We start from the raw sequence: 19,632 nt of genomic DNA, 5'->3' as shown, positions 1-19,632 counted from the left end.
TTTTTGATCACGGCGGCATGGCCTCCCTCTTTCAAAGACTCTGCCCAGTACAGAAGTACTTATTAAATGCTCTTTATTTTTATCTACATCCCATTATTGCATAAAGATGATGCCTTTTTAAGTAAAATAAAGCTTTAGACTGGGCGCATCCCATCACCGCCCCACCTCACCCCTCAACGAGGAAAACATCAACCAACGGGTGGCGCCTGGTTTTTAGGCAACACGCTTTAAGAACACAAACACGCTCCTGGTTTGAACAGCAGCAGAAGGGGCTGATGTGATGCGACGCTCGTTACTGGTTCGTAGTCTCACTTGCACAAAGCTTTAGGAAAGCTCTTTACAGGGCACGTGTGCAGGAAAGCCGCGGACTTTTGCATCCTCAGCCACTTACTGAAACATTTTATTATGTTCAAGTCAATACAAATTATGTTTTTCATGAACTTTTTGTTAACATTGCATTGGATTTCCATGAAGTTTTAAAGACCCAGTTCTAGGTCTTCCAGCTCCTGAAGAAGAGCAGTTTCCTTCTGAATCTTCTCCAACTAGAAGAGAAAAGCACAAGGTATCACAGATGTAGCTTACTATAAAATGAAACTTGAATAAACTGCATACATCTTAACAGTACCTGATTTTTCTCTAGCTGTTTGCCAGCAGCTGCTTGTTCTTTCAGCTGCTCAATTGCCTTTAGTTTCTGTAAAAACAAACCAACACAAAAACACAAAATACTGGTGAACCAAGAATAGAAAAAAGTCTTAAAAGTCCCTGCACTTGCAACTCCCTGATTTATCAAGAGGCAGGTCTCAATAGGGAAGGCACATTTCATTTCAGCATCTCCAGATGCTCAATCCAGAATTCCCCACCATAAAAGACATTTCTTTCAGGAACAAAGCCTAGAGGACAGAAGCACTGCTTAGTTTCTGGAGCACAACCACCACGCACTCTCTCACTGACGGGCTAGATCCAAATTCAGAAATTACTCCTCCACTATCAGTATCCCTCTTCACCACACCTTGCCCTCAGAAAAGCCTGGAATATTAGTCAGAACAGAGGACCATGACAAGCAGGAGGCAGCCAAGAGAAGAAAGCCCTGCTGGATTATGCCAAAAGGGTTACAAATTCAGGAAATTACCATCAATGTAAATGCCATCCTACTGAGCTCAAGTCACCTTACAATCAGACTAGATCTTACAGACCACCTCTTAGAGAAATCTCGTTTGCTAGGAAAAAAAAACAAAACCAAAAACACCCTTCACCTTTTTTAAGTTCTTTATCTTCTTGTCGACTTCAGGATCTCCTGACGTGACGGCAGGCACAGCACTCCACGGGGCATTCTGTGATGCCGAGGACTGCGCAGGCTGCTGGTTCGCATCAGCTTTGGCCTCCTGTAGACAAGTAAAATAAACGCATTATCTAGAAAATACCTTTGATTACAAAGGAACTGAAAAATGTCTTTAATAATTTTAAGGGATGCATTTAATATTTCTTCTTCCACTAGTCTGCTGGTGTACTACAAAATTCGAGAGTGACTTGCTCTGATGTATCCCATTACCTACATAGATACTTTCCACAAAAGAAGGGTTATCTGTAACAACTCACATGCTGTTTCTTGTTTAACTTCTACTTCCTCAAGACACCAACCATACATAGCATAGGTAAACATCGGTAAGGATGACACGACAAATACATACACAAATATCTTATAAAGTAGACTGGGGGGTCATTGTCTCTGAAGTAAAACCACTGTAAGAAATTTTAAAAAAATCTTATTTAAAGAAATTATTGCTTCAGAATTCTCTAGAAATTGGAAGCTGATTTTTATCTACCTAGCCAAAGAACAGCAAGCAAAGCGGTGACCCAGACCAGGCTGTCTCTGGTCTGCCCTGATAACTCGCCTCAGCCCTGACCTGCTGGGGGGACACATCAAAGTAGCAATTCCCTTCTTACCGCTCACCTAACACTGAGAAAAACTGCGCAGATTGTCTGAAGGTAAAAAGTCAGAATTACTTAGTCTTAAGACTGATTTCAGCTAACGTTCACAGCAACTAACCAAAGCTGTTATTTTTATGTCATACCTGCTTTAGTCTGATTAAAAAAGTCTGCCACCCTCCCCACAACTCAGCACGTGAAGATGTGCGGAGGGCTCCCAGTGCAACCAATGGTCACTGCTCTGAGACTCATCAGTGCCGGCTGTGAAAACTCATTAATGTTATCCTTGAAAGAACTACTTCTGCAGTACCTGTTTAGCAGCTTTCTTTGCTTCATGTTTCCTTTGATTTTTGAGAGCTGTTTTCGAGAGTGGCTTATCACTGCTTCCTGGTGGTTTCATATTCTGAGGTGGCTCGTCCTCATGCTGCAGGATATGCAAAATTAACCGTTACAAAACCTGTACCCCACGTTGGCAAGTGTGTTGGTACAAAAAACCCAACATTGAACCCCCAAACCTACTTAAGACAACACCATATGCAAAGATGAACCATAAAGGAAGAGGAAGGAAAAAACAAAGAAAGAAGAAAGTATGGGCCTGTCCTGCACTTTCTCTTTTGAGAAGCAGAAGCCTGTGTGAAAAGGGTTTCATGCTCATCCATTCTCAAGTTTGGATGGGACTATTCTGTATGTCCTAAACACTTCAGGGATTTCTGATAAAATAACAAAATCATCATGTTTTCTGTCTCGGGGGGGGGGGGGGGGGGGGGGGGATAAAATCAAAGAGGAAAAAAACAGCACAAAATGACTGAAACTTGGCATTTTGTTTCTGTCAACAACTTTTTAACTCAAACTCCTAGTGACAAGAAAAGAAAAATAGGTTGCTGGGATGGGAGGTGGGGTCAGGTTTCTTATGGGGTGGTGGTGAAATGGAGGGGTTGTTTAGTCTTTTGGTTATTTAAGAAACTCGCAATTGAGGAGCTGGATTGTTTTAATGCGTATGACAAAACTTCTTGTTCATGTAAGTAAACAGAATTATTTTATCTAACGCATCTTTTCTTTACTACCTCTGCTTGTCGATCATTTGCAAAATCAGACATTAGCATGATTAATAAATTCCTCACAAACGAAGCAGCAGTCTTCAAAAGCACAAGGCTCACAATCAAAGCTCTAAGACTTAAAACATCAAGGGTGCAATTGTTAAATGTAATTAGTTGCTACTCAGCCTACTTTGAAAACCTGCAGAAAAGAAATTAATTAGACAAGTAGGTCACTATATTGAAACCTGTTTAAACTGTACTGACTTGCCAACAAATCTTTTTCTAGCAAGTAAGCTTACCTAAAAAAAAAAAAACCTCAAATAAAAAGCCCCAAACCACCATCTGTCTAGCTGGGTTCAGACTGGTAAGTCGGGTCACACAAATCAGAGGCTGCTACCTTAACTAGAGTATCCAATTTCACTGTACACCAAATTTGCAGTTTATTGTTCCAGTGCATGTTGTAGAGAGCGTTTTAAGGTTTGCAAATGACTTTGTAAAAGGACAGTATTTGGGCCAAAGAAATTCCAGTTTTGCAGCATACATTCTTGCCAACAGTGAGCAAAGTGAGTGAGGATTATCAAGAGAACTTCTCAAAAAACCCACAATACTACTGTCAGTCCGATTAGTCTTCTAATGTCTCTCATTAAATATAGATGGGCAAAGCAAGGAAGCAGAGCGATTTAGTTCATATATGAAACTGTGTACTTACAAGCTTGGAACTCGTTACAGGTTTGTTTCTCAGGGCTGGAGGTCTGTACGCTTGAGCAGGCTTTGGCTCCGCACTGGGCAGTTCGCTCGGAACTGCCTGGTACTTCACCGCTTTCGCCGGGAACACTCCATCCAAGAAGGGCTGCCAGGAAACTTGCCACATTTCTTCGTTTGACGGAACTTCGTAGCTGTGTAACAGAGAGCCAGTGTAGTGCCATATCTTGTAGCCGTTACTGACTCGTAGCCTGGGAGCACACGTAGCTGTTACAATATGCTCCCCGTCAGGACACCAAGCAAAGTACGTGGAATCCGAGGCTACTGGTTTGGAAACGAGTTTGTAGTTTTTAACGTCCCACACTTCCATCTGTCCCCTGAGATTTCCAAATCCTGCTAGCACCAGGATGTGTCCATGGGGGCTGTAGTAGGCAGCATTGCGAGGACCGGTTCCAAAATCAAACACAGGGTCACATTTCAGATTAAAAACTGTTGCTTTGGCAGGCATAAAACCGTACACAGCACAAAACTCGACAGAATTGGGGTTCCAAACAACGTCATAAATAGGACCATTTTTTGCTAAAGAAAAAGGAAAAGGAAAACATGCAGCTGCTGTTAGGAGATTGTATCTTTTCAGTGCAAGCAAAAATAAAATCAAAAGCGATTCTTAACGTCATGCTTTGCTAAAATGCTGTGATCTAACTATTGACAGTGAAAATTAATTCTGCTAACAACAGAGGTAGAAGGCGGCTTTATCCCCTCATAATTTTTGTTAAGGTTTGAAACAATAACTTCAGCCATTCCAAATGGCCCTCCGTAGGGTCAACATCAGCACTTTAACAGTAAGCGTATTTTTTTCATGTAAAAAAATGCCTTTTTTTTTTTCCCCTCACTATGCAAGTATGATCTCTCAGGACCTTCTCAAACTGCCCCACTGTAAACCTGCAAAACCAGGAGTTTTATACCAGCTGGATACTAGTTCCTCTTTTATAAATCTACGAAATACTGCATAGCACAGCTTTGTAGAGCTATGAAACATTGATCTAAGTTATCTTTAGATTGTGCTCACGCACGTGTTTTATAATACAGATTTTAAAGTGAGAGAGCACAGAAAAATGGTCTTACACGTAATGATTAAAACTTGGTATTGTTAGAAGCTATTCTGGGGGTTAGAACATTAGGAGATACTGAAGAATGATGAATTAGAAGTGGAAGCTCATGTAAAATGTACAGGGGTGAATAAAAAACTTAAGTCATTATAATTTTTCATAATCTGGATATCTTTACCTGTATTTCAGATAAATGCTGAGTGCATTACTGACAATTCTTAAATCCAGACATTGACCCAAAATATCAAACTGATTTAAATTGTTATTCTAAAACCTCATTATCTTTAGAAACTAGGCTGTGTAATCACACTGTCTGTGTGTTTTCCCATGTAAAGGAAGACTTTTTAGATGACGTTAACCAAATGCAACTGCAGAGACAGAGGTCTGGCAGAAAATTACATTTCTGCACGTTTCATGACAGAGGCAGCTTCATAGGGGCTTCAACAGCTAAGGCCAGGGCTGCAGAATAAGCACGTGTTAGTCAAAACCAAAAAACCCTCTACAAATGCTAGTGTGAAAAAAGCTTCAAAACCCAACCTCAAAAGTAACCAGAAGATACAAATCCATGGGAAATGAAGCACCACTCACTCCAAGTGCCCACTACTTGGGTTTTTTGGTTTTGTTTTTGTTTTCCTTGAAAAGGAATAGCTAAATTAAATGAAAAATCAATGATAAACTTTATGTTAAATAAAGATGCATTGGAAATAACTAACTTCAAAGGGCAAAGAAGGTTTTAATAAGCATGTAATCAAACAACTAGTGTTCTCAGTCCAGGAAACTGCTCACGGAGAGATTCTAGTTACTGAGTTATAATCCTGATTATTTTTGCACAGTGAGGTTAGCAGCAAAGGGAAATGGGGCACAGTACTTGCTACCACAAGTTTTGCTACAGAAGGCAAACTGGAGATGTTTGCCTAGTCAACACAGTTTTGAAATCGTCACAATAGACTAGCCTCTACAATCCCAAGCAAGACAGGCGTTTAACATAAAGAGCAACAACTCAAGATAATGGAAAAATACCCCCATGGGGAAATTAATGGGTGGACTTCCACTTCAAACAAGACACCGGAATTAAGAGTATCCACTCGCTTCTCCCCAACATGTCATTTTTATGTCTTAGAACACTTTCCATTTTACAATACAAAATAAAGGTCTTCTATTTTCCAATATACTTCAAAAATTTGCTCTCACTCTGCCTCGGTTCCCTCAGTAACAGTATCAACTGCACGTCTGTAAGTGCGGGTAGCATTATTCTGTTTGGTAACACGCTGTCCTGCCCATTTTGGTTTCTCAGAGGGTAAGCTGGCTCTGTTGTTCAGGGGTTTCCTTAGTAAACACGTACAATTCCCTTCCTGTGCACATGAACACCCTCCCAAGCAAATTCTTTGTGTATATTAACTGAAAGTGTCTGCTCTCTGCCACTGACATTAAGATGACAACATAATACAGTTATTGGAAAAAAAAAAAAAAAAAACAAAAAAAAACCAACCAACCCACCTTACTCCAGATTAAAAAAAAAAAAATCTGGTGAAGATTTTTTTGTTAAAGAGTACTTCTTTTTTCTTTTAAAGGTTACTTCATTACACCAACAAAAAAAACCCTCATACGTTAAACACAAGCTGGTGAAACAGCAATTCCCACTATTGAGAGCTGCAACATAATGAAAAAATGCCCTAAGAGCTACTTACGCAATTGTACGACCGCACTTTCTCCATTAGTTGCGATGTAGTGCAGAGTTTGCTCTCCATAGTACGAAGCACCTGTTTTATCAACTTCTGTACTAGCTATCACGAGCACAGCAGTGGCTAACAGAACAGACATACAGTTATTTCAATACAATTATTGCAAATCATATAAACTATTTCACAAACTACCATGAACAAAGAGAAATTAGTTTGATTATGAATTCTATTTAGTTGCTTGCGTAACAGTGCCGTTAACATTCTCTTCTGAATTTAATTCTTCCTAAATGTTACCCCAAACAGAACAAGTACCTTCCGTTCTCAGATCAAAAGTATAAGCTAAGTCTATTCATTCACCGTTGAATTACAAGAAAGTGAACACACTTTTGCAGCCAGAAAGAAAGATACTCATCTAAGGCGGGAACCAAGCATCCTAATCAATCCTTGAATAAAATGTTTCATCAACAGCTTTTGTGTGTACATCTATTTTATCCAAAACTGTGTGCCCACATGTCATTTCTACACGTATGTGACACCTTCCCTGTATTACAAACAATGTGGGTTGAACTGTTTTTACACAATTACCATGAAACACCTCGTTGCTAACAAACAGCAAAGCACACAGAGGACTGTGCAAGTCATCTCAATTGGGATACATCTGTGCATATACAATTTTACAGATTAAGAACAGTTTACGCTCTGGTATAATCTGACGTATACAGTCTAAATACATTATCATTGCAGAGTGCAAAATTAAATTTGAATTTGCTATTCAACTGCAAAATCTACTAACATGTAGAATATTTTTAATTACAGTATACAAATGACCACGGAAGCCAACACAGAAAAGTTATGAGCACTTTAGGGTATTCAGAATTGTAACCTTAACACTGCATTGCCATTAATGGCTATCTTCAGTATTTATCTGCATCCGCAAATTAAACGCAAAACCCACACGGCAAACAAAGGAATTAAATCCAAAATGGGTGAAATATAAAAGTTTAAACACACAACTGTTATACCTTTTTTGTTCCATAGCATTGTCACTTTGTCAGCTTTAAAGAAACTTTTATTGGCTAGTGCAGACTGAGGGCCGTTGAAGTTGGGATACTGATAGAGTCTAACGAACGATGGTGCGCCTTTACTGCCCGGAACATACACGGCCACCTAAAACAAAGCCATGAGATTTTATTGCAGATGATATTCTTGGTAGCACAGGGTCTATTCACTACTAGTATGTTGTACTAAAGTTACAGTAATTTTTTGAAGAAAACCAACAAAGAAATTGGAAACGACGTCAGAAGTACCTTGGTTGGCTGTGCTCCTGGAGATAACACAAAATCATTAACCTTTTGCAAGTGCAGTTTATTTGCAATAGTATCTGCAAAAAAAAAAAAAAAAAAAAGGCCACAGATGTGATGACGTTAATGACAAACCATGTTAGCCTGGATTAGTAGCTATACCTTTTTATGGGTCGTTATCACGGATAATAAAGAACAGTATATATAATGATAAATGATTCCTTTTACTAGACAAACAACCATTACTTTCCCATTTTATCACACATTTTTATGTACAAAACCAACTTGAACCAAGCCTAGGTCTGAAATCCAGTATTTGGAAGTTCAAACAGTAAGGGAGCTTCTGAACCCCACGTGAACACAGCTCGTGCTTTAAGCAAGGCGCAGTGTTCCTCATCTTATCTGTGCTGACTGCAGAGGAAGCAGCATCAGTCACGGCCGGATAACACGCACCATTACACACAGCCAGGGGTTCCCCCTCGCAACTTTACTGTGATTCTTCCTGATAGGAGGCATTCATAAAGGCCTGATCTGTGCTGAACTTTGCTCCTTTACGCAAACAACTTATGGGAATCATAGAATCAGTGAGGTTGGAAGGGACCTTTAAGATCATCAAGTCCAACCGTTACCTACCCTGATAAAAACACCACCACTTCTAAACCATGTCCCTAAGCAGCTCATCTACCCTTTTCTTAAACACCTCCAGGGATGGTGAATCCACCACCTCTCTGGGCAGCTTATTCCAATGTTTAATAACCCTTTCAGTGAAAAAATGCTTCCTAATATCCAATCTAAACCTGCCCTGACATAACTTGAACCCGTTTCCTCTTGTCCTATCACTTGTCGCCAGGGTGAAGAGGTCAGCAGGGAAATGCATCTTTAAAAAGTAAATGAGCAGCAGCAGCAACGCACGACCCCATTCCAGAAGGAAGTCTGCGCTGAGCAGCAGACCTCGTGCTGGAACAGACACTCTGTGCTTCCAAGCATAGCTTCACTAACACCAGTAGGACTAATCCTCAGGAAACTGCACATCTACTAGGCTGTATTTTTAGCTGCCAGACTAATTCTTGTATCAGCTTTATATTTAAAACAAAACAAAAAACCCACCAAAACCCCAAAACACACACCACTGTTATCCCCCCAGCAGTTTTCTTTTATACCTTTAGATTTTTGTTCTAATTCATTTTTATCTTCCTGCTTTTTTCTTTCCCTTTTCAACTTCTATTCACTCCAAATATTCTACCACTATTAGTAAATTTCCTTGAAAAAAATGCTCTAGCTTCACAATTTCATTTTTACCATCAATGTAAGTGTTTTAATTTTATTCTGCCCCTCTACTCCACTCCGGGGAGACCCCCCTACAGTGCTGCCTTCAGCTCTGGGGCCACCAATATCAGAAGGACATGGACCTGTTGGAGCGGGGCCAGAGGAGGCCCCGGAGATGCTGGGAGGGCTGGAGCCCCTCTGCTGGGAGGACAGGCTGGGAGGGGTGGGGGGGTCAGCCTGGAGAAGAGAAGGCTCCGGGGAGACCTCAGAGCCCCTTCCAGGGCCTAAAGGGGCTCCAGGAGAGCTGGGGAGGGACTCTGGGTCAGGGAGGGGAGCCGTGGGACGAGAGGGAACGGTTTTACGCTGACAGAGAGGAGACTGAGATGAGATCTGAGGAAGAAATTCTTGACTGTGAGCCCCTGGTGCAGGCTGCCCCGAGAAGCTGTGGCTGCCCCATCCCTGGGGGTGTTCAAGGCCGGGTTGGACGGGGCTGGGAGCGACCTGGGCTGGGGGGAGGTGTCCCTGCCCAGGGCAGGGGGTGGGAGTAGATGGCCTTTAAGGTCCCTTCCAACCCAAACCACTCTATGATTCTGTAATTTCCTGGATCTTATTAAATGAGAAACAATACAGAATCAGGCCTCTTTAATTCAAAATTAGATGCATTTTATACTAGGTAAGTCACTGAAAAGACAGACAAGAAACTGAAGACATACTTCATTAAAACATAATGATTCTGAATCCCAAATTCAAAAAGAAAGTAGGCAATATTTAAAATAAAAAGCAAGCAAAAGAAGACATGAGGAACAAAAACAAAAGAAAAAATCCATCCAAAAGAAAATGCCTATATAGAATGCAATGAAACATATAGAAATACTTGCGTACTAAAGTTGTTGTTTTCAAAAAAGTGCACTTCATTGTTTACATTCCTGGCACAAATGCTTTCATCATCTGCCCAGCAAGGACACCTACATTTAAAGAAAATAAAATAGAAACACTGAATGATGCTCATCTTTAGCAGTCTAGGATTTTTTCCCCTCCATTTTTACAGCCAAGAAAGTTCTAACATGACACATGTTTCAAGGGGACAAATGACAGCTGCATAGTAAAGAACAGACAACTAGGCTTAGCTATTGTCTACCCTGCTTTTCTGTAGTGCATAACGATAGGGAATTTATACTAAAAAACAAACAATTACGATTACATACAAAGATACTTACAAGCACAGATACTTGCAGGCAGTATTCGGAAAGCCAACACTACGTTAAAAGCTTTATTTACCTGGATCAGATTTTGGAAACCACATTTCTTTGCAAACAGTTAGCATCTGGAAATGTTATTTACCAGTTCTGCATCTTTTTCTGGATGAAAGCTTTTAAGCATTTTCCAGTTTTCACATCATGAAGCTGCAGGTTGGGCACCCCCGCTGTGCCGTCTTTAGCAGCTGCAACAGAAACACAGATTACAGCAGTGGTCTCTGGGGATTAAATCTGCTTCACCGTGATGACATTCCACCTTGTGATTCTACAAGCAACCAAACACACATAAACTTCTTACAAGAAGCATCCCACCCCCGAGGGACTAAACCCTAGACTGCTAATTGCTTTACCTATTAACATAAGTCTTTCAGTCTGCAGAAAAAACTAACGTTTGGAAGTATAGGGTTTCTACTCCCATTACAAGACTAGGACCACCAACACTAGCACAGCTTTTTTGATGCGTGTTTTTTTAATCACAATAAAAAGCTGTCCTCTCTGCAAACAATGAAGGTGTGTTCTCATAGGAACGCAATGAATTTTGTCCATCACGCTGCAGTCACAGCTTTGTCTGCAAGGCATGCAAAATGGTTCTGCTGGTTTTAAACTCTCTGTACCCTCCTCCTTATTCTGGATACTACCGCCTGCCTATTTCTGCCAATGATTCAGAACAGACCTCCTAACAGCTCTCAAGCAGTCCACAGTGGGCATCAGTTCTGTCACTTGTGCTGCCTTGTTCTATTGTACAACCTGCCCCGGACCACTTCCAACACCCTCGGCTTACGGCCAGGAAGCAGTTACAGCGTCTACTTCAGACAGGCAGCTCAGATGAGACCGAGGCTTTCTATATCGTGATCCTGCACTCCGCAGAGGGGCAGAGGAGAGAATAAAGCCCTCTGGACAATTGAGAACACTCAAGCCAGCTATGCCCAGTGGAGGACATGACTACTCTGAGACAGCTCACAATTTCCTTCTCTATACATGAATACAAACTGCTTGAACAGCATATTATTCAAACACACTCTTTGCACTAAGATCAGTGAGCAATTTTTAGAAAGCTGTGATTTACTTAATAACGTAATTGTTAGTACATGCACTCTGATTTACTGTTTGTAGGAACGGTCGATACCAGATGCTTTCAAAAGATGCCATCCCTCCCTCCTCCACTATACACTTGATTACCCATATAATTTTCCGTACACTCTCTATACTGCTCATTTAGCCGATAAGTATGCTGCAATGACAAATCAGGTAATGGAAAGCTGCAAACCAAATCAAACATGCAGTTACCCCATGTACTTTTACAGCTGATAAAACACTCACTTGTATAGGCCTGCCACGTTGCCAGAACATTATTCTTTGGCGAGAATTCAAGGCAAACTGCCTTTGGAAGATCAAAGGAACGCAGTAACTCACCATTGGTGACATTAACAATATTTACTCTGGAATGAAAAGATGCTATTTCAATAAAACATGCTTCAAATAGTTAATTATTAGCCAAGGTAACTTTTCACGGATTTGACTCTTCTAAATCTGTTCCAAATTTGGCCAATGTAACAAAATTAGAAGAGCTTTTTCCCCCTCCTGCTTTAACTAAATTTCTGCAAGAACACATTTTAAAACCAGATACCCAAGCATAACAGAACCTGAGTGAAAGCACTGGGCAAAGCATTTCACATATTTTTATCCACAACATTTAAACTCTGAACCACAGACAAGATAAGCTCTCTCCATAGAGAGTCCAGTCCATCCACACTTCCACAGTGCTAAAGTTGAGCAGCGGCCAACAGAAAGATTCTAACTGAATTATCCCACATATTTTTAAAAAAGTCTTCTATCTATACGGGCACAATATTTACGATATGGGCTTTTTCAAGTTGGGAGATGCAGAGAGACACGGGCAATAAAAAGCAAAGGTGAGATGGCTGAACAAACAAGGTGAAGCAGCACCTCTGAACACCATACATTAAAGATCTGCCACATACAGAACACAAAGAAACAAAAAAGATCACATCACAATGTGTCCAAGCCACTGTTGTTCTCAGAAGCTGCATTAGGAGCCTGTTCCTCACCATCTCATTAACTGCTTCCCCTCAGAAATGAAGGAAGACGGACAGCCCCCAAAACAAAGAGGCATGGCAGGACTGGAAAGAATTGCCATTTGGAGTATTCTCATTTAAAGTATGGGTACCTGGATATACAACCTGGTTTCCCCACAAACATTTTCTGGAAACAGACCTCTCCAGTTGGCAATAATAATTTTTTTAATGAAAAATTAGGAGTCTGGATATTTTTGAGAATCGGAAATAACAGTGAAAGTAATTAATCCTACATCTAAGTTACCTACTCTAGAAGAAACGGTTAAATGGTATTACTAAATACTTTTGCAGAATTTTTTTTTTAACCTGTTAGTAAGAATACTGACATTTCATAAGACGACTTATCACCTCTTTACAGCAGCAACCCCATGATGCACTCTTACGTAAAGGACAATCTCTAGGGAACTCTACAACGCACCTGGTTTATAAAAAAACCCAACCTTGTGATGCTTGTACACGAGGTGCATAGAATCTTAATTTTCTGTGAACTTTGCTAATAGATTAATTCCAGAAATCCAGGTACTATCATACTGGGAAATATTAATAAAAACCCAAATAATGCATATCCAGATTCCATGGGAATGGGTGCATTATAAATATGAGAAAAACAGTAAATATTTAATCTGATATTCAGGAAACAAAGCCATTACTGTGAATAATGCAAAAATAAACTGCATTTAAAGCATGCATGCAAACATTAACATTAATAGCAATAGCCTTTACATAGACAAGAGTAAGTAGGGCATAACTGATTCAGTTTATTTAATACAAACTACTTGATTAATATCATAAAATGCACCAACTTTTCTCCATTGCACCAGGCAAAGAGGGAACCATCCTTGCTAAAAGCAACAGCTTTGCAATTCTTTGCAGAGTCCCTAAGGAAATAAAAAAAGCACATTAGTATTCAAACACACTGCATAAGTTAAGGTATTTTTAACAAAAAGAAAAAGCAACACACCAATTTTCCTACTGCGCTCCTGAGTAGCACTTTGTAACAGTGCAAGCTACTCTGCAATTGTTCAGTGATTATTACTGGGGCAATGAGAAATCGTGCAAACATAAAGCCTTCAAAACCATCAATTTCCTGAATTACTGAGAGTAAGATAAAATTCACTTATATTTATACATTTTTCAATTCTAGAGCCTACCTTCACTTTTTATAAAATTATTTCTTTCGTGCAAAAGATCAAAAACAGTGATAATAACAGTACCTTTGAAACGCTGTGCTCTCTGTGAAACTAGGTGGCCCATTCACCATATAAAGCCCTTCGGATCCTCTCACTGGAAAAGTAAATAAACAACTACTCATTTCAAATTCGGAAAGTCATCCAAAGCAAAAGCTTTATCTAATTTGTGACCCTTGAGATCTCCACGCTCTCTTCCCCAGCTTGCATTATAGAGTAAACGAGAGAGAGGGTTGTAAAGGAAATCCAGAACGTAACACGTGCTGAGACACCTGGCTTTACCCAAGGCAGCCGCAGGATTCAAACACAGGACAGAGGCGGTGAAGGGGCAGAGCTGAGCTGAGCTCTCGGCACCAGCACCAGCAGCTCTGACACACAACGCACAAGTAGCTGAGGTGCCAGTTTGACCCAGCCATGCGATCTGCTCCCCGCTTTGACCAGCATGGCCCTTCCAGGGTAGCCTTCCCAATGGGGTTGGTCTATGAACCAGTTTGTTCTTCTGCCACAGGAGCACTGGTGCCAGTGCAAAGGGAGCAGCAGCACTGCCAAGGGTGGTGGGGCAGAGCAGCGCAGACCCAAAAGAAGTGTGTGGTAGAGGGGCTGACGTGGGGGCACCCCTGGAGCCCCCATCCCAACCCTGATCCGGCAGGGCCAGAGACACCAGACTGTGGGGCCGTGAGCGGCCAGGAGGCGAGGATCCTCAGGGACGGAGATCCATAGCCTCTCTGGGCAGCCTTGCGCCCGTGCTCAGTCTCACAGCCAAATAGTTTTTATGTTTAAATGCAATTTCCTACATTTCAGTTTGAGCCCGTTGCCCATCGTCCCCTCACTGGATACCACAAAACAAGAGTCTGGCTTCGTCTCGCAGGATGATCTCAAACTACAGAAGAGCTGCACCTCCATAAGGAAGGAGGACAGGACAATATCTTGTCCCAAAATGGCCAGTGGTCCTCAGCTCTCAGCCCTACTGCAGGAGGCACTCTCACAAAGCCTAGCTTGCAGAAACTGAAAATTCTCCATCACTGCAACAGCTGCACCAGAGTCCTGCACACTGGAGTTGAAAAGGGCTGCCTAGATACTCCCCAAAGCGAGGATTAGCTGCCTAAACACAGGAAGAGGATCTGCCAAAAAAAGATTGTGTCAGACTGATTTTTTTTGCTGACTTGAGACAGGATTTGCCCTATTGTTAGTTCCAACGCTGAAGTTCAACTTGGAAAACAGAAGGCATGAAAGAAATAGCAATATAAAATGTGTTTCAAATGTCATTTTTTTTCCAGAGACATTGCCATGCTTACTGCACCAGGAAAAAAAAACAAGAAATAAAGAGTTTAATACAAAGTCATGCAGTTGGAATTGTTATGTAGTGAATAAACCAAGTCTTTTTGCAGGTAGTTCTATTACAAGCATATTAGAACTCAAACCACAAAACGGGCAATTATCACACAGGCATTAGCTGTGTTTTATGCATTTTCTTGGGACACCAAAGATGCCTACTGAGGTGACAAGTTTTTACTGACAAACATACTCAAGAAAGGCAGATCTGTACTAGCTCAAGCTGCAGCTTCTGCAGCTGTATTATTTTGGGCAGCAGTGCGACCAGCAGCATGCGGGAGGTTTAACAGCACAACAGCAGCACTCCTGCTTGGCTGGGTCAGTCGGTATACCAACGACAGGATGGTATCCACACGCAGATACAGCAACACCTGGACGATGGCAATGTCTGCCACCAAACATCCTTAGAGTGCTCTTCAGAGCTGCTTTTCTAACTGCCAACTAGCCTTACTTCACCTCTCTCACTGCATTTTAGAAATTGACCAGTAGAAAACATTTTAAGCAATAGTTTATTAGCTTAGAAAAAAATACTACTTTAAGAGATTTCACCTCTCCACCTGCTCTATAGGCCTGTACTTCACTGGGTGTAAATCATACCCCTAATGAACCTCAAGGGTATGTTTTAACAACATTTTAAATATAATCCATTAGCGCCGCACCCCTGCCTGGAATCTATTCTTCAGGTCTTCCATCAGACTCCCAAGAAAAATAAGGAACAATTTACAACAGATTATAGACAGCAGCCAGCAGCCCAAAATCCACCCTGAACAACTACAGCCCCCTGATACACCCAAGTGAGAATAAATATGCTGATGTCTAAAGCTTAGAACCACAGAAAAGGAAAAATACTTACTGCTTATGTTATGGACAACTTAAAAAGTAAAAGAGAGAGAAAAGGAAAGACTTTTAAAAGAAACTCCACAAAGCGCAGTTGTGAGCCCGCACAATGAAGGGACGAAACCCCAGTCAACTGCGAGCTCCTGCGAGCCGTCAGGCAGTTTGCAGAGGTCCACAAGGACGGTCCCCACGTCCCGCAGGTCCCCGGCGCTGCCGCCGCCTGCTCGGCGCCCCGGGGACGTGGGGCTGAGTGAAGAGGCCTGCCCTGCTCTCACCCAGCCGTCCTCCCTCAGCCGGCGCAGCATGTCTGTGCAGCTTCCACCGTTACCAGCGGGCCACAGGAGAGAACGATCCCAGGAGCGACAAGAAGCGCGCTGGAACACAGACTGTCGGCGGAGCCGGAGGGGTGGGGGGGCGCCGACAGACCAGTAGCTGCTCAGGAGAGGAAAGGACGGGGACGAGAAGCCGGCACCCCCAGGAAAGCCGGGCCGCGGGCCCGCCCGTGCCCTTTGCCAACAACACGGCCCGGCGAGACCCTGCGGGACTGAACCCCCGGGAGCGGAGAGAGAGCCCGGCCCGGCGGGCAGTGAACACCAGGGCTGGGCCCGGCCACACCGCGGCGACCCACCCTAGAGAGAAAAACGACGGAAGGCACAGAGCCACCCTGTCCCGGCCGGCCGCCCGCCACCAGCCCCAACGGGACCGGTCCCCACGACCCGAGCCCGACGCACCTGCCAGCAGCGGCGTGGGGGGCGCCATCTTGGCGCGGCGAGATCAACTTCCGCTTCCGGGTGAGCGGCGTCGCGGCCGCCACAGAGCCGTCCACGTCGCTCGAGGGCGTGAGGTGGGGAGCGCCGGCACGTGACGCGGGGCGAGCGCGCGGATTGGCGGCGGGTAGCACGGGCCCCGCCCCACCGCGTGTACGTATTTCCGGCGGGCGGTGCCGCGCCGTGCTGACGCTGGCAGCGAGCGGTTGGCGGCGGCGGCGGGGGGCCCGGGGCGGCCCAGTCGCATCATGGTGGCCAAGCAGCGCATCCGTATGGCCAACGAGAAGCACAGCAAGAACATCACGCAGCGCGGCAACGTCGCCAAGACCTCGGTACGCGGGGGGGGAAGGGGGAAGGCCGTGGGGTGGAGAAGAGGAGGGGGCAGACCTAGCGGGTAACCGACAGGGGGTAATGGCGGTGCTGTGCCCGCAGAGGACGGCCCCGGAGGAGAAGGCTTCGGTCGGGCCCTGGCTGCTGGCGCTGTTCATTTTCGTGGTTTGCGGATCAGGTGAGCGGGCGGAACGGGAGCGGGAGGGCAGCGGTGAGGCCCGATGGCGGTGGGGTCCTGGCGGCGGCCGCCTCTGCCGCCGCCGGAGCCCCACAGCCCCACCGCCACCGGACCCCACCGGTGGAGAGCCCTCGGCGAGCGTTCCCCTTCTTTGCTCTCTTGCAGCCATCTTCCAGATCATCCAGAGCATCCGGATGGGCATGTGAGGGGCCTTTCGCCGGGCCAGGCCCATCCGTGCCCTCCCACGGTGCTGCCATGGGCTGTTTGCCCCCTCCCCAGTCAGCCCCGGTTCGTCGTCGCAGCAGCTGCCCGAGGAGCGGTGCTCGGCATCGGCCGTGTCGCATTCCAGGTCCCTTCAGCAGTCATTCCAAGTTTTCTAGCCCACAGTGCCTTGAACAGCACCAGATGTACAAAGCAATAAAATTATGTTGTTGATCTACAATCGTGGACCTACTTATTCGGTGAAGTGCACAGCCCTGTCCTCTGTAGAGACGTTAACCTGTACGCCGTGTCGATACGTAGGAATTGACATCTGTTATAAACACCGGTCTTGAGATCCAAGTCTCTGTATAGCTGGATATGGTTTTATTTAAATTCAGAAGCCAGGATTTTTATAGCAGCTGGAGTACGAAGCATGTTCATAATGGGCCGTGCAGCGTTCTGTAGCTTACCCGAGTGCGTCGTCCTCTCTGTACGCGTAGAGTAGTCTTACTGCAGCATGTGGCAGTGCATTAGCGCTCAAACACTTATCACAACAGAAAACTTTATCCCATACCTCTTGTCCTAATAAATGCAAAATGCTTGTTTGTATAGAGTTAGTGGGTGTTACTTAATTAGAAACCGGCATGACCAAACAGCAGCTGTTTCTGACATAACCTGACGCTGAAGTTTCACAAACTGCTGGCTGACTGAGCCTCTCCTGGCTGCGGGCTGCGACTGTGCTGTAAATACTTCTTGGACAACTTTCAACAAGTGGTGATAGTTTTGAATTTTACGATGTTGTATAGGAATGTTTGGTGCAGGTACAGGGACCCTTCCCCTCCTGCCCATGGTTCTGCTTTTATGTGCAGCAGAGTGTGGTATGTCTTGCAATATATATTTAATCCTATTTAAGGTAAATCTTGCTTTCAACTCTATTTCATCTAACGATGGATCCAGTAATTAACTGCTTCCCTACGGATGATCACAGTTCCTTCTTAGTGATGCTGAAGAAAAAAGAAAAGAAAAAGCCCTCCTTACATTTGTAGTCGACTGTAACTTGTAACAGTGGAAAATGCTGCTGTTGATCATACTTTATTGCTGATGGCCCTGGCTTTGCGTTGGCCTCTTGCTGTCTCTTGTGGTAACAAAGGCAGTCCGAAACGGGTCTGCTGTTGTATGCAGCTGCTAAAAGAAGATTTCTTTTTTCAAGTTTCTTAGCAGAAGACAAATTTAAAATCTGGTTATGCTAGAAATAGTAGAGAAAAGTTTCTGTAGAGATTAATTAAATGCCTGTTAGCTGTGGAGGAGCAGATATTTTGTATGAATTGTCATATTTACATTTGAAATCACTGGGACTGGTGTAAACCAGCGTGGCTAAGAGCACCGCTCCAGAACCGAGCCGGACAAGGTAACATGCGTTCCCTGTTCTTGGATGCTCATATTTTGTAAGTGGTGGTGGGGGGAAGTATGTACCATCTCTGATTTTAAATAAAGTTCTTTTCAAATGCGAGCTGTGTTTGTTTTGAGGTTGGTGAAATGGCGCCTTACTGGGTGTTGAAACTAGGCCACTTCATGCTGAGTGCAGCTTCATTAGCTGGTTCTCTGAGAGGAGCCACTTTGCTGCAGAAAACCCCCGTCTTTGGCCATTTGGTGTCTTGGTGGTACTGGTGACTCCAAGCCTTCAGCTGCCAGGGCTCTGGCTGTGGAAGGGACCTGGTGCTGCTCCTCTTGCCCCCGGGGACCAGCCCCACTCTCAGCTGCTCCCCCACCTGTCCCTTCTCTGGTCCCTGGGTGCTCTGACCAGTTCCTGCCTGTACATGAGATGTTTCCTTTTGCTTTTGCAGGTGCAGTAGCTCAGTGTGCTTTTTCCACTGCCAGCATCACTGGTGTCAGAACAGAAGCGCGGTGTGTGTCATGTAACTGAAGGGATGTGTAGTGGCTGCTTTTGTTGTAATTGTGGCATGAACAGCAACCCTTGTCTGACACACCAGGGGCCAGTGATGGCCTCCGTCAGATAACTGCAGTTTGGCATATTGTGCCACTTGAAAAGTGCTATTTGATTGAAACCGAAGTGTTCTGGGGGTGCTCCGCATCAAAAAGCGGTGAAAGAGGAGTTACAGCCAAAAGCAGGCAATTGCAGAAGGGATGAGAAGGACCTGCAGCTCACAGCTGCTTTTGTGATGAGCTGACAAGACCAGAGCGAGGTCGTTCTGCAGGTGATGTGGCATTAAATATCAGGGAAAATGCAGTTAGAAGAGGGCTATGGCAAAATACTGAAAGTTTTGAATGATGAGCATCTGCTTTGTCTGCACCTGGTGGCCAAAGCCCCGGGGGAGTCTCTGCTTCCAGGCGTGTTCCCAACAAGGGACAAGGGACTCTGCAGGGCAGTAAAGGGCAGGTTGGTCATTTATCGGAATGAGGAGAG

At 44.0% G+C, this 19,632-nt stretch overlaps 2 protein-coding genes across 2 annotated transcripts; one reads left to right on the top strand and one right to left on the bottom strand.

Moving 5' to 3' along the window:
- Positions 1 to 56: 56 nt before the first annotated feature.
- On the bottom strand, positions 57 to 16,505 carry EIF2A (eukaryotic translation initiation factor 2A). The gene is made up of 14 exons (XM_082487048.1): positions 16,463 to 16,505; positions 13,590 to 13,659; positions 13,179 to 13,253; positions 11,600 to 11,718; positions 10,365 to 10,464; positions 9,906 to 9,988; positions 7,764 to 7,837; positions 7,479 to 7,623; positions 6,463 to 6,579; positions 3,673 to 4,244; positions 2,237 to 2,350; positions 1,254 to 1,382; positions 626 to 691; positions 57 to 542 (listed from the first exon to the last, which is right to left on the bottom strand). The coding sequence occupies exons 1-14, from the start codon at positions 16,488 to 16,490 to the stop codon at positions 477 to 479; spliced, it is 1,758 nt and encodes a 585-aa protein (XP_082343174.1). The 5' UTR covers positions 16,491 to 16,505; the 3' UTR covers positions 57 to 476.
- A 163-nt stretch (positions 16,506 to 16,668) lies between these two features.
- SERP1 (stress associated endoplasmic reticulum protein 1) lies at positions 16,669 to 17,448 on the top strand. Its single transcript, XM_082487329.1, has 3 exons — positions 16,669 to 16,830; positions 16,931 to 17,006; positions 17,172 to 17,448. The coding sequence occupies exons 1-3, from the start codon at positions 16,747 to 16,749 to the stop codon at positions 17,210 to 17,212; spliced, it is 201 nt and encodes a 66-aa protein (XP_082343455.1). The 5' UTR covers positions 16,669 to 16,746; the 3' UTR covers positions 17,213 to 17,448.
- Positions 17,449 to 19,632: the final 2,184 nt, after the last annotated feature.

The sequence above is a fragment of the Vanellus vanellus genome, assembly GCF_965231255.1.
Source record: "Vanellus vanellus genome assembly, chromosome: 8".
NCBI classification, from domain to species: domain Eukaryota; kingdom Metazoa; phylum Chordata; class Aves; order Charadriiformes; family Charadriidae; genus Vanellus; species Vanellus vanellus.
The sequence above is the reverse complement of the archived record's forward strand: the minus strand, read 5'-3'. Positions and strand labels throughout refer to the sequence as shown.

What these genes read in the sequence shown, in the direction of transcription:
- SERP1 (XM_082487329.1), top strand. Translation starts at nt 16,747, where the DNA reads ATGGTGGCCAAGCAGCGCATCCGTATGGCCAACGAGAAGCACAGCAAG. An exon ending in GCAACGTCGCCAAGACCTCG is followed by an intron (nt 16,831 to 16,930) that starts GTACGCGGGGGG and finishes CTGTGCCCGCAG; the next exon opens with AGGACGGCCCCGGAGGAGAA. An exon ending in TTTCGTGGTTTGCGGATCAG is followed by an intron (nt 17,007 to 17,171) that starts GTGAGCGGGCGG and finishes GCTCTCTTGCAG; the next exon opens with CCATCTTCCAGATCATCCAG.
- EIF2A (XM_082487048.1), bottom strand. Translation starts at nt 16,490, where the DNA reads ATGGCGCCCCCCACGCCGCTGCTGGCAG. An exon ending in GAGAGCACAGCGTTTCAAAG is followed by an intron (nt 13,254 to 13,589) that starts GTACTGTTATTA and finishes TTATTTCCTTAG; the next exon opens with GGACTCTGCAAAGAATTGCA. An exon ending in TTTTGAAAACAACAACTTTA is followed by an intron (nt 7,838 to 9,905) that starts GTACGCAAGTAT and finishes TTTTTTTTGCAG; the next exon opens with ATACTATTGCAAATAAACTG.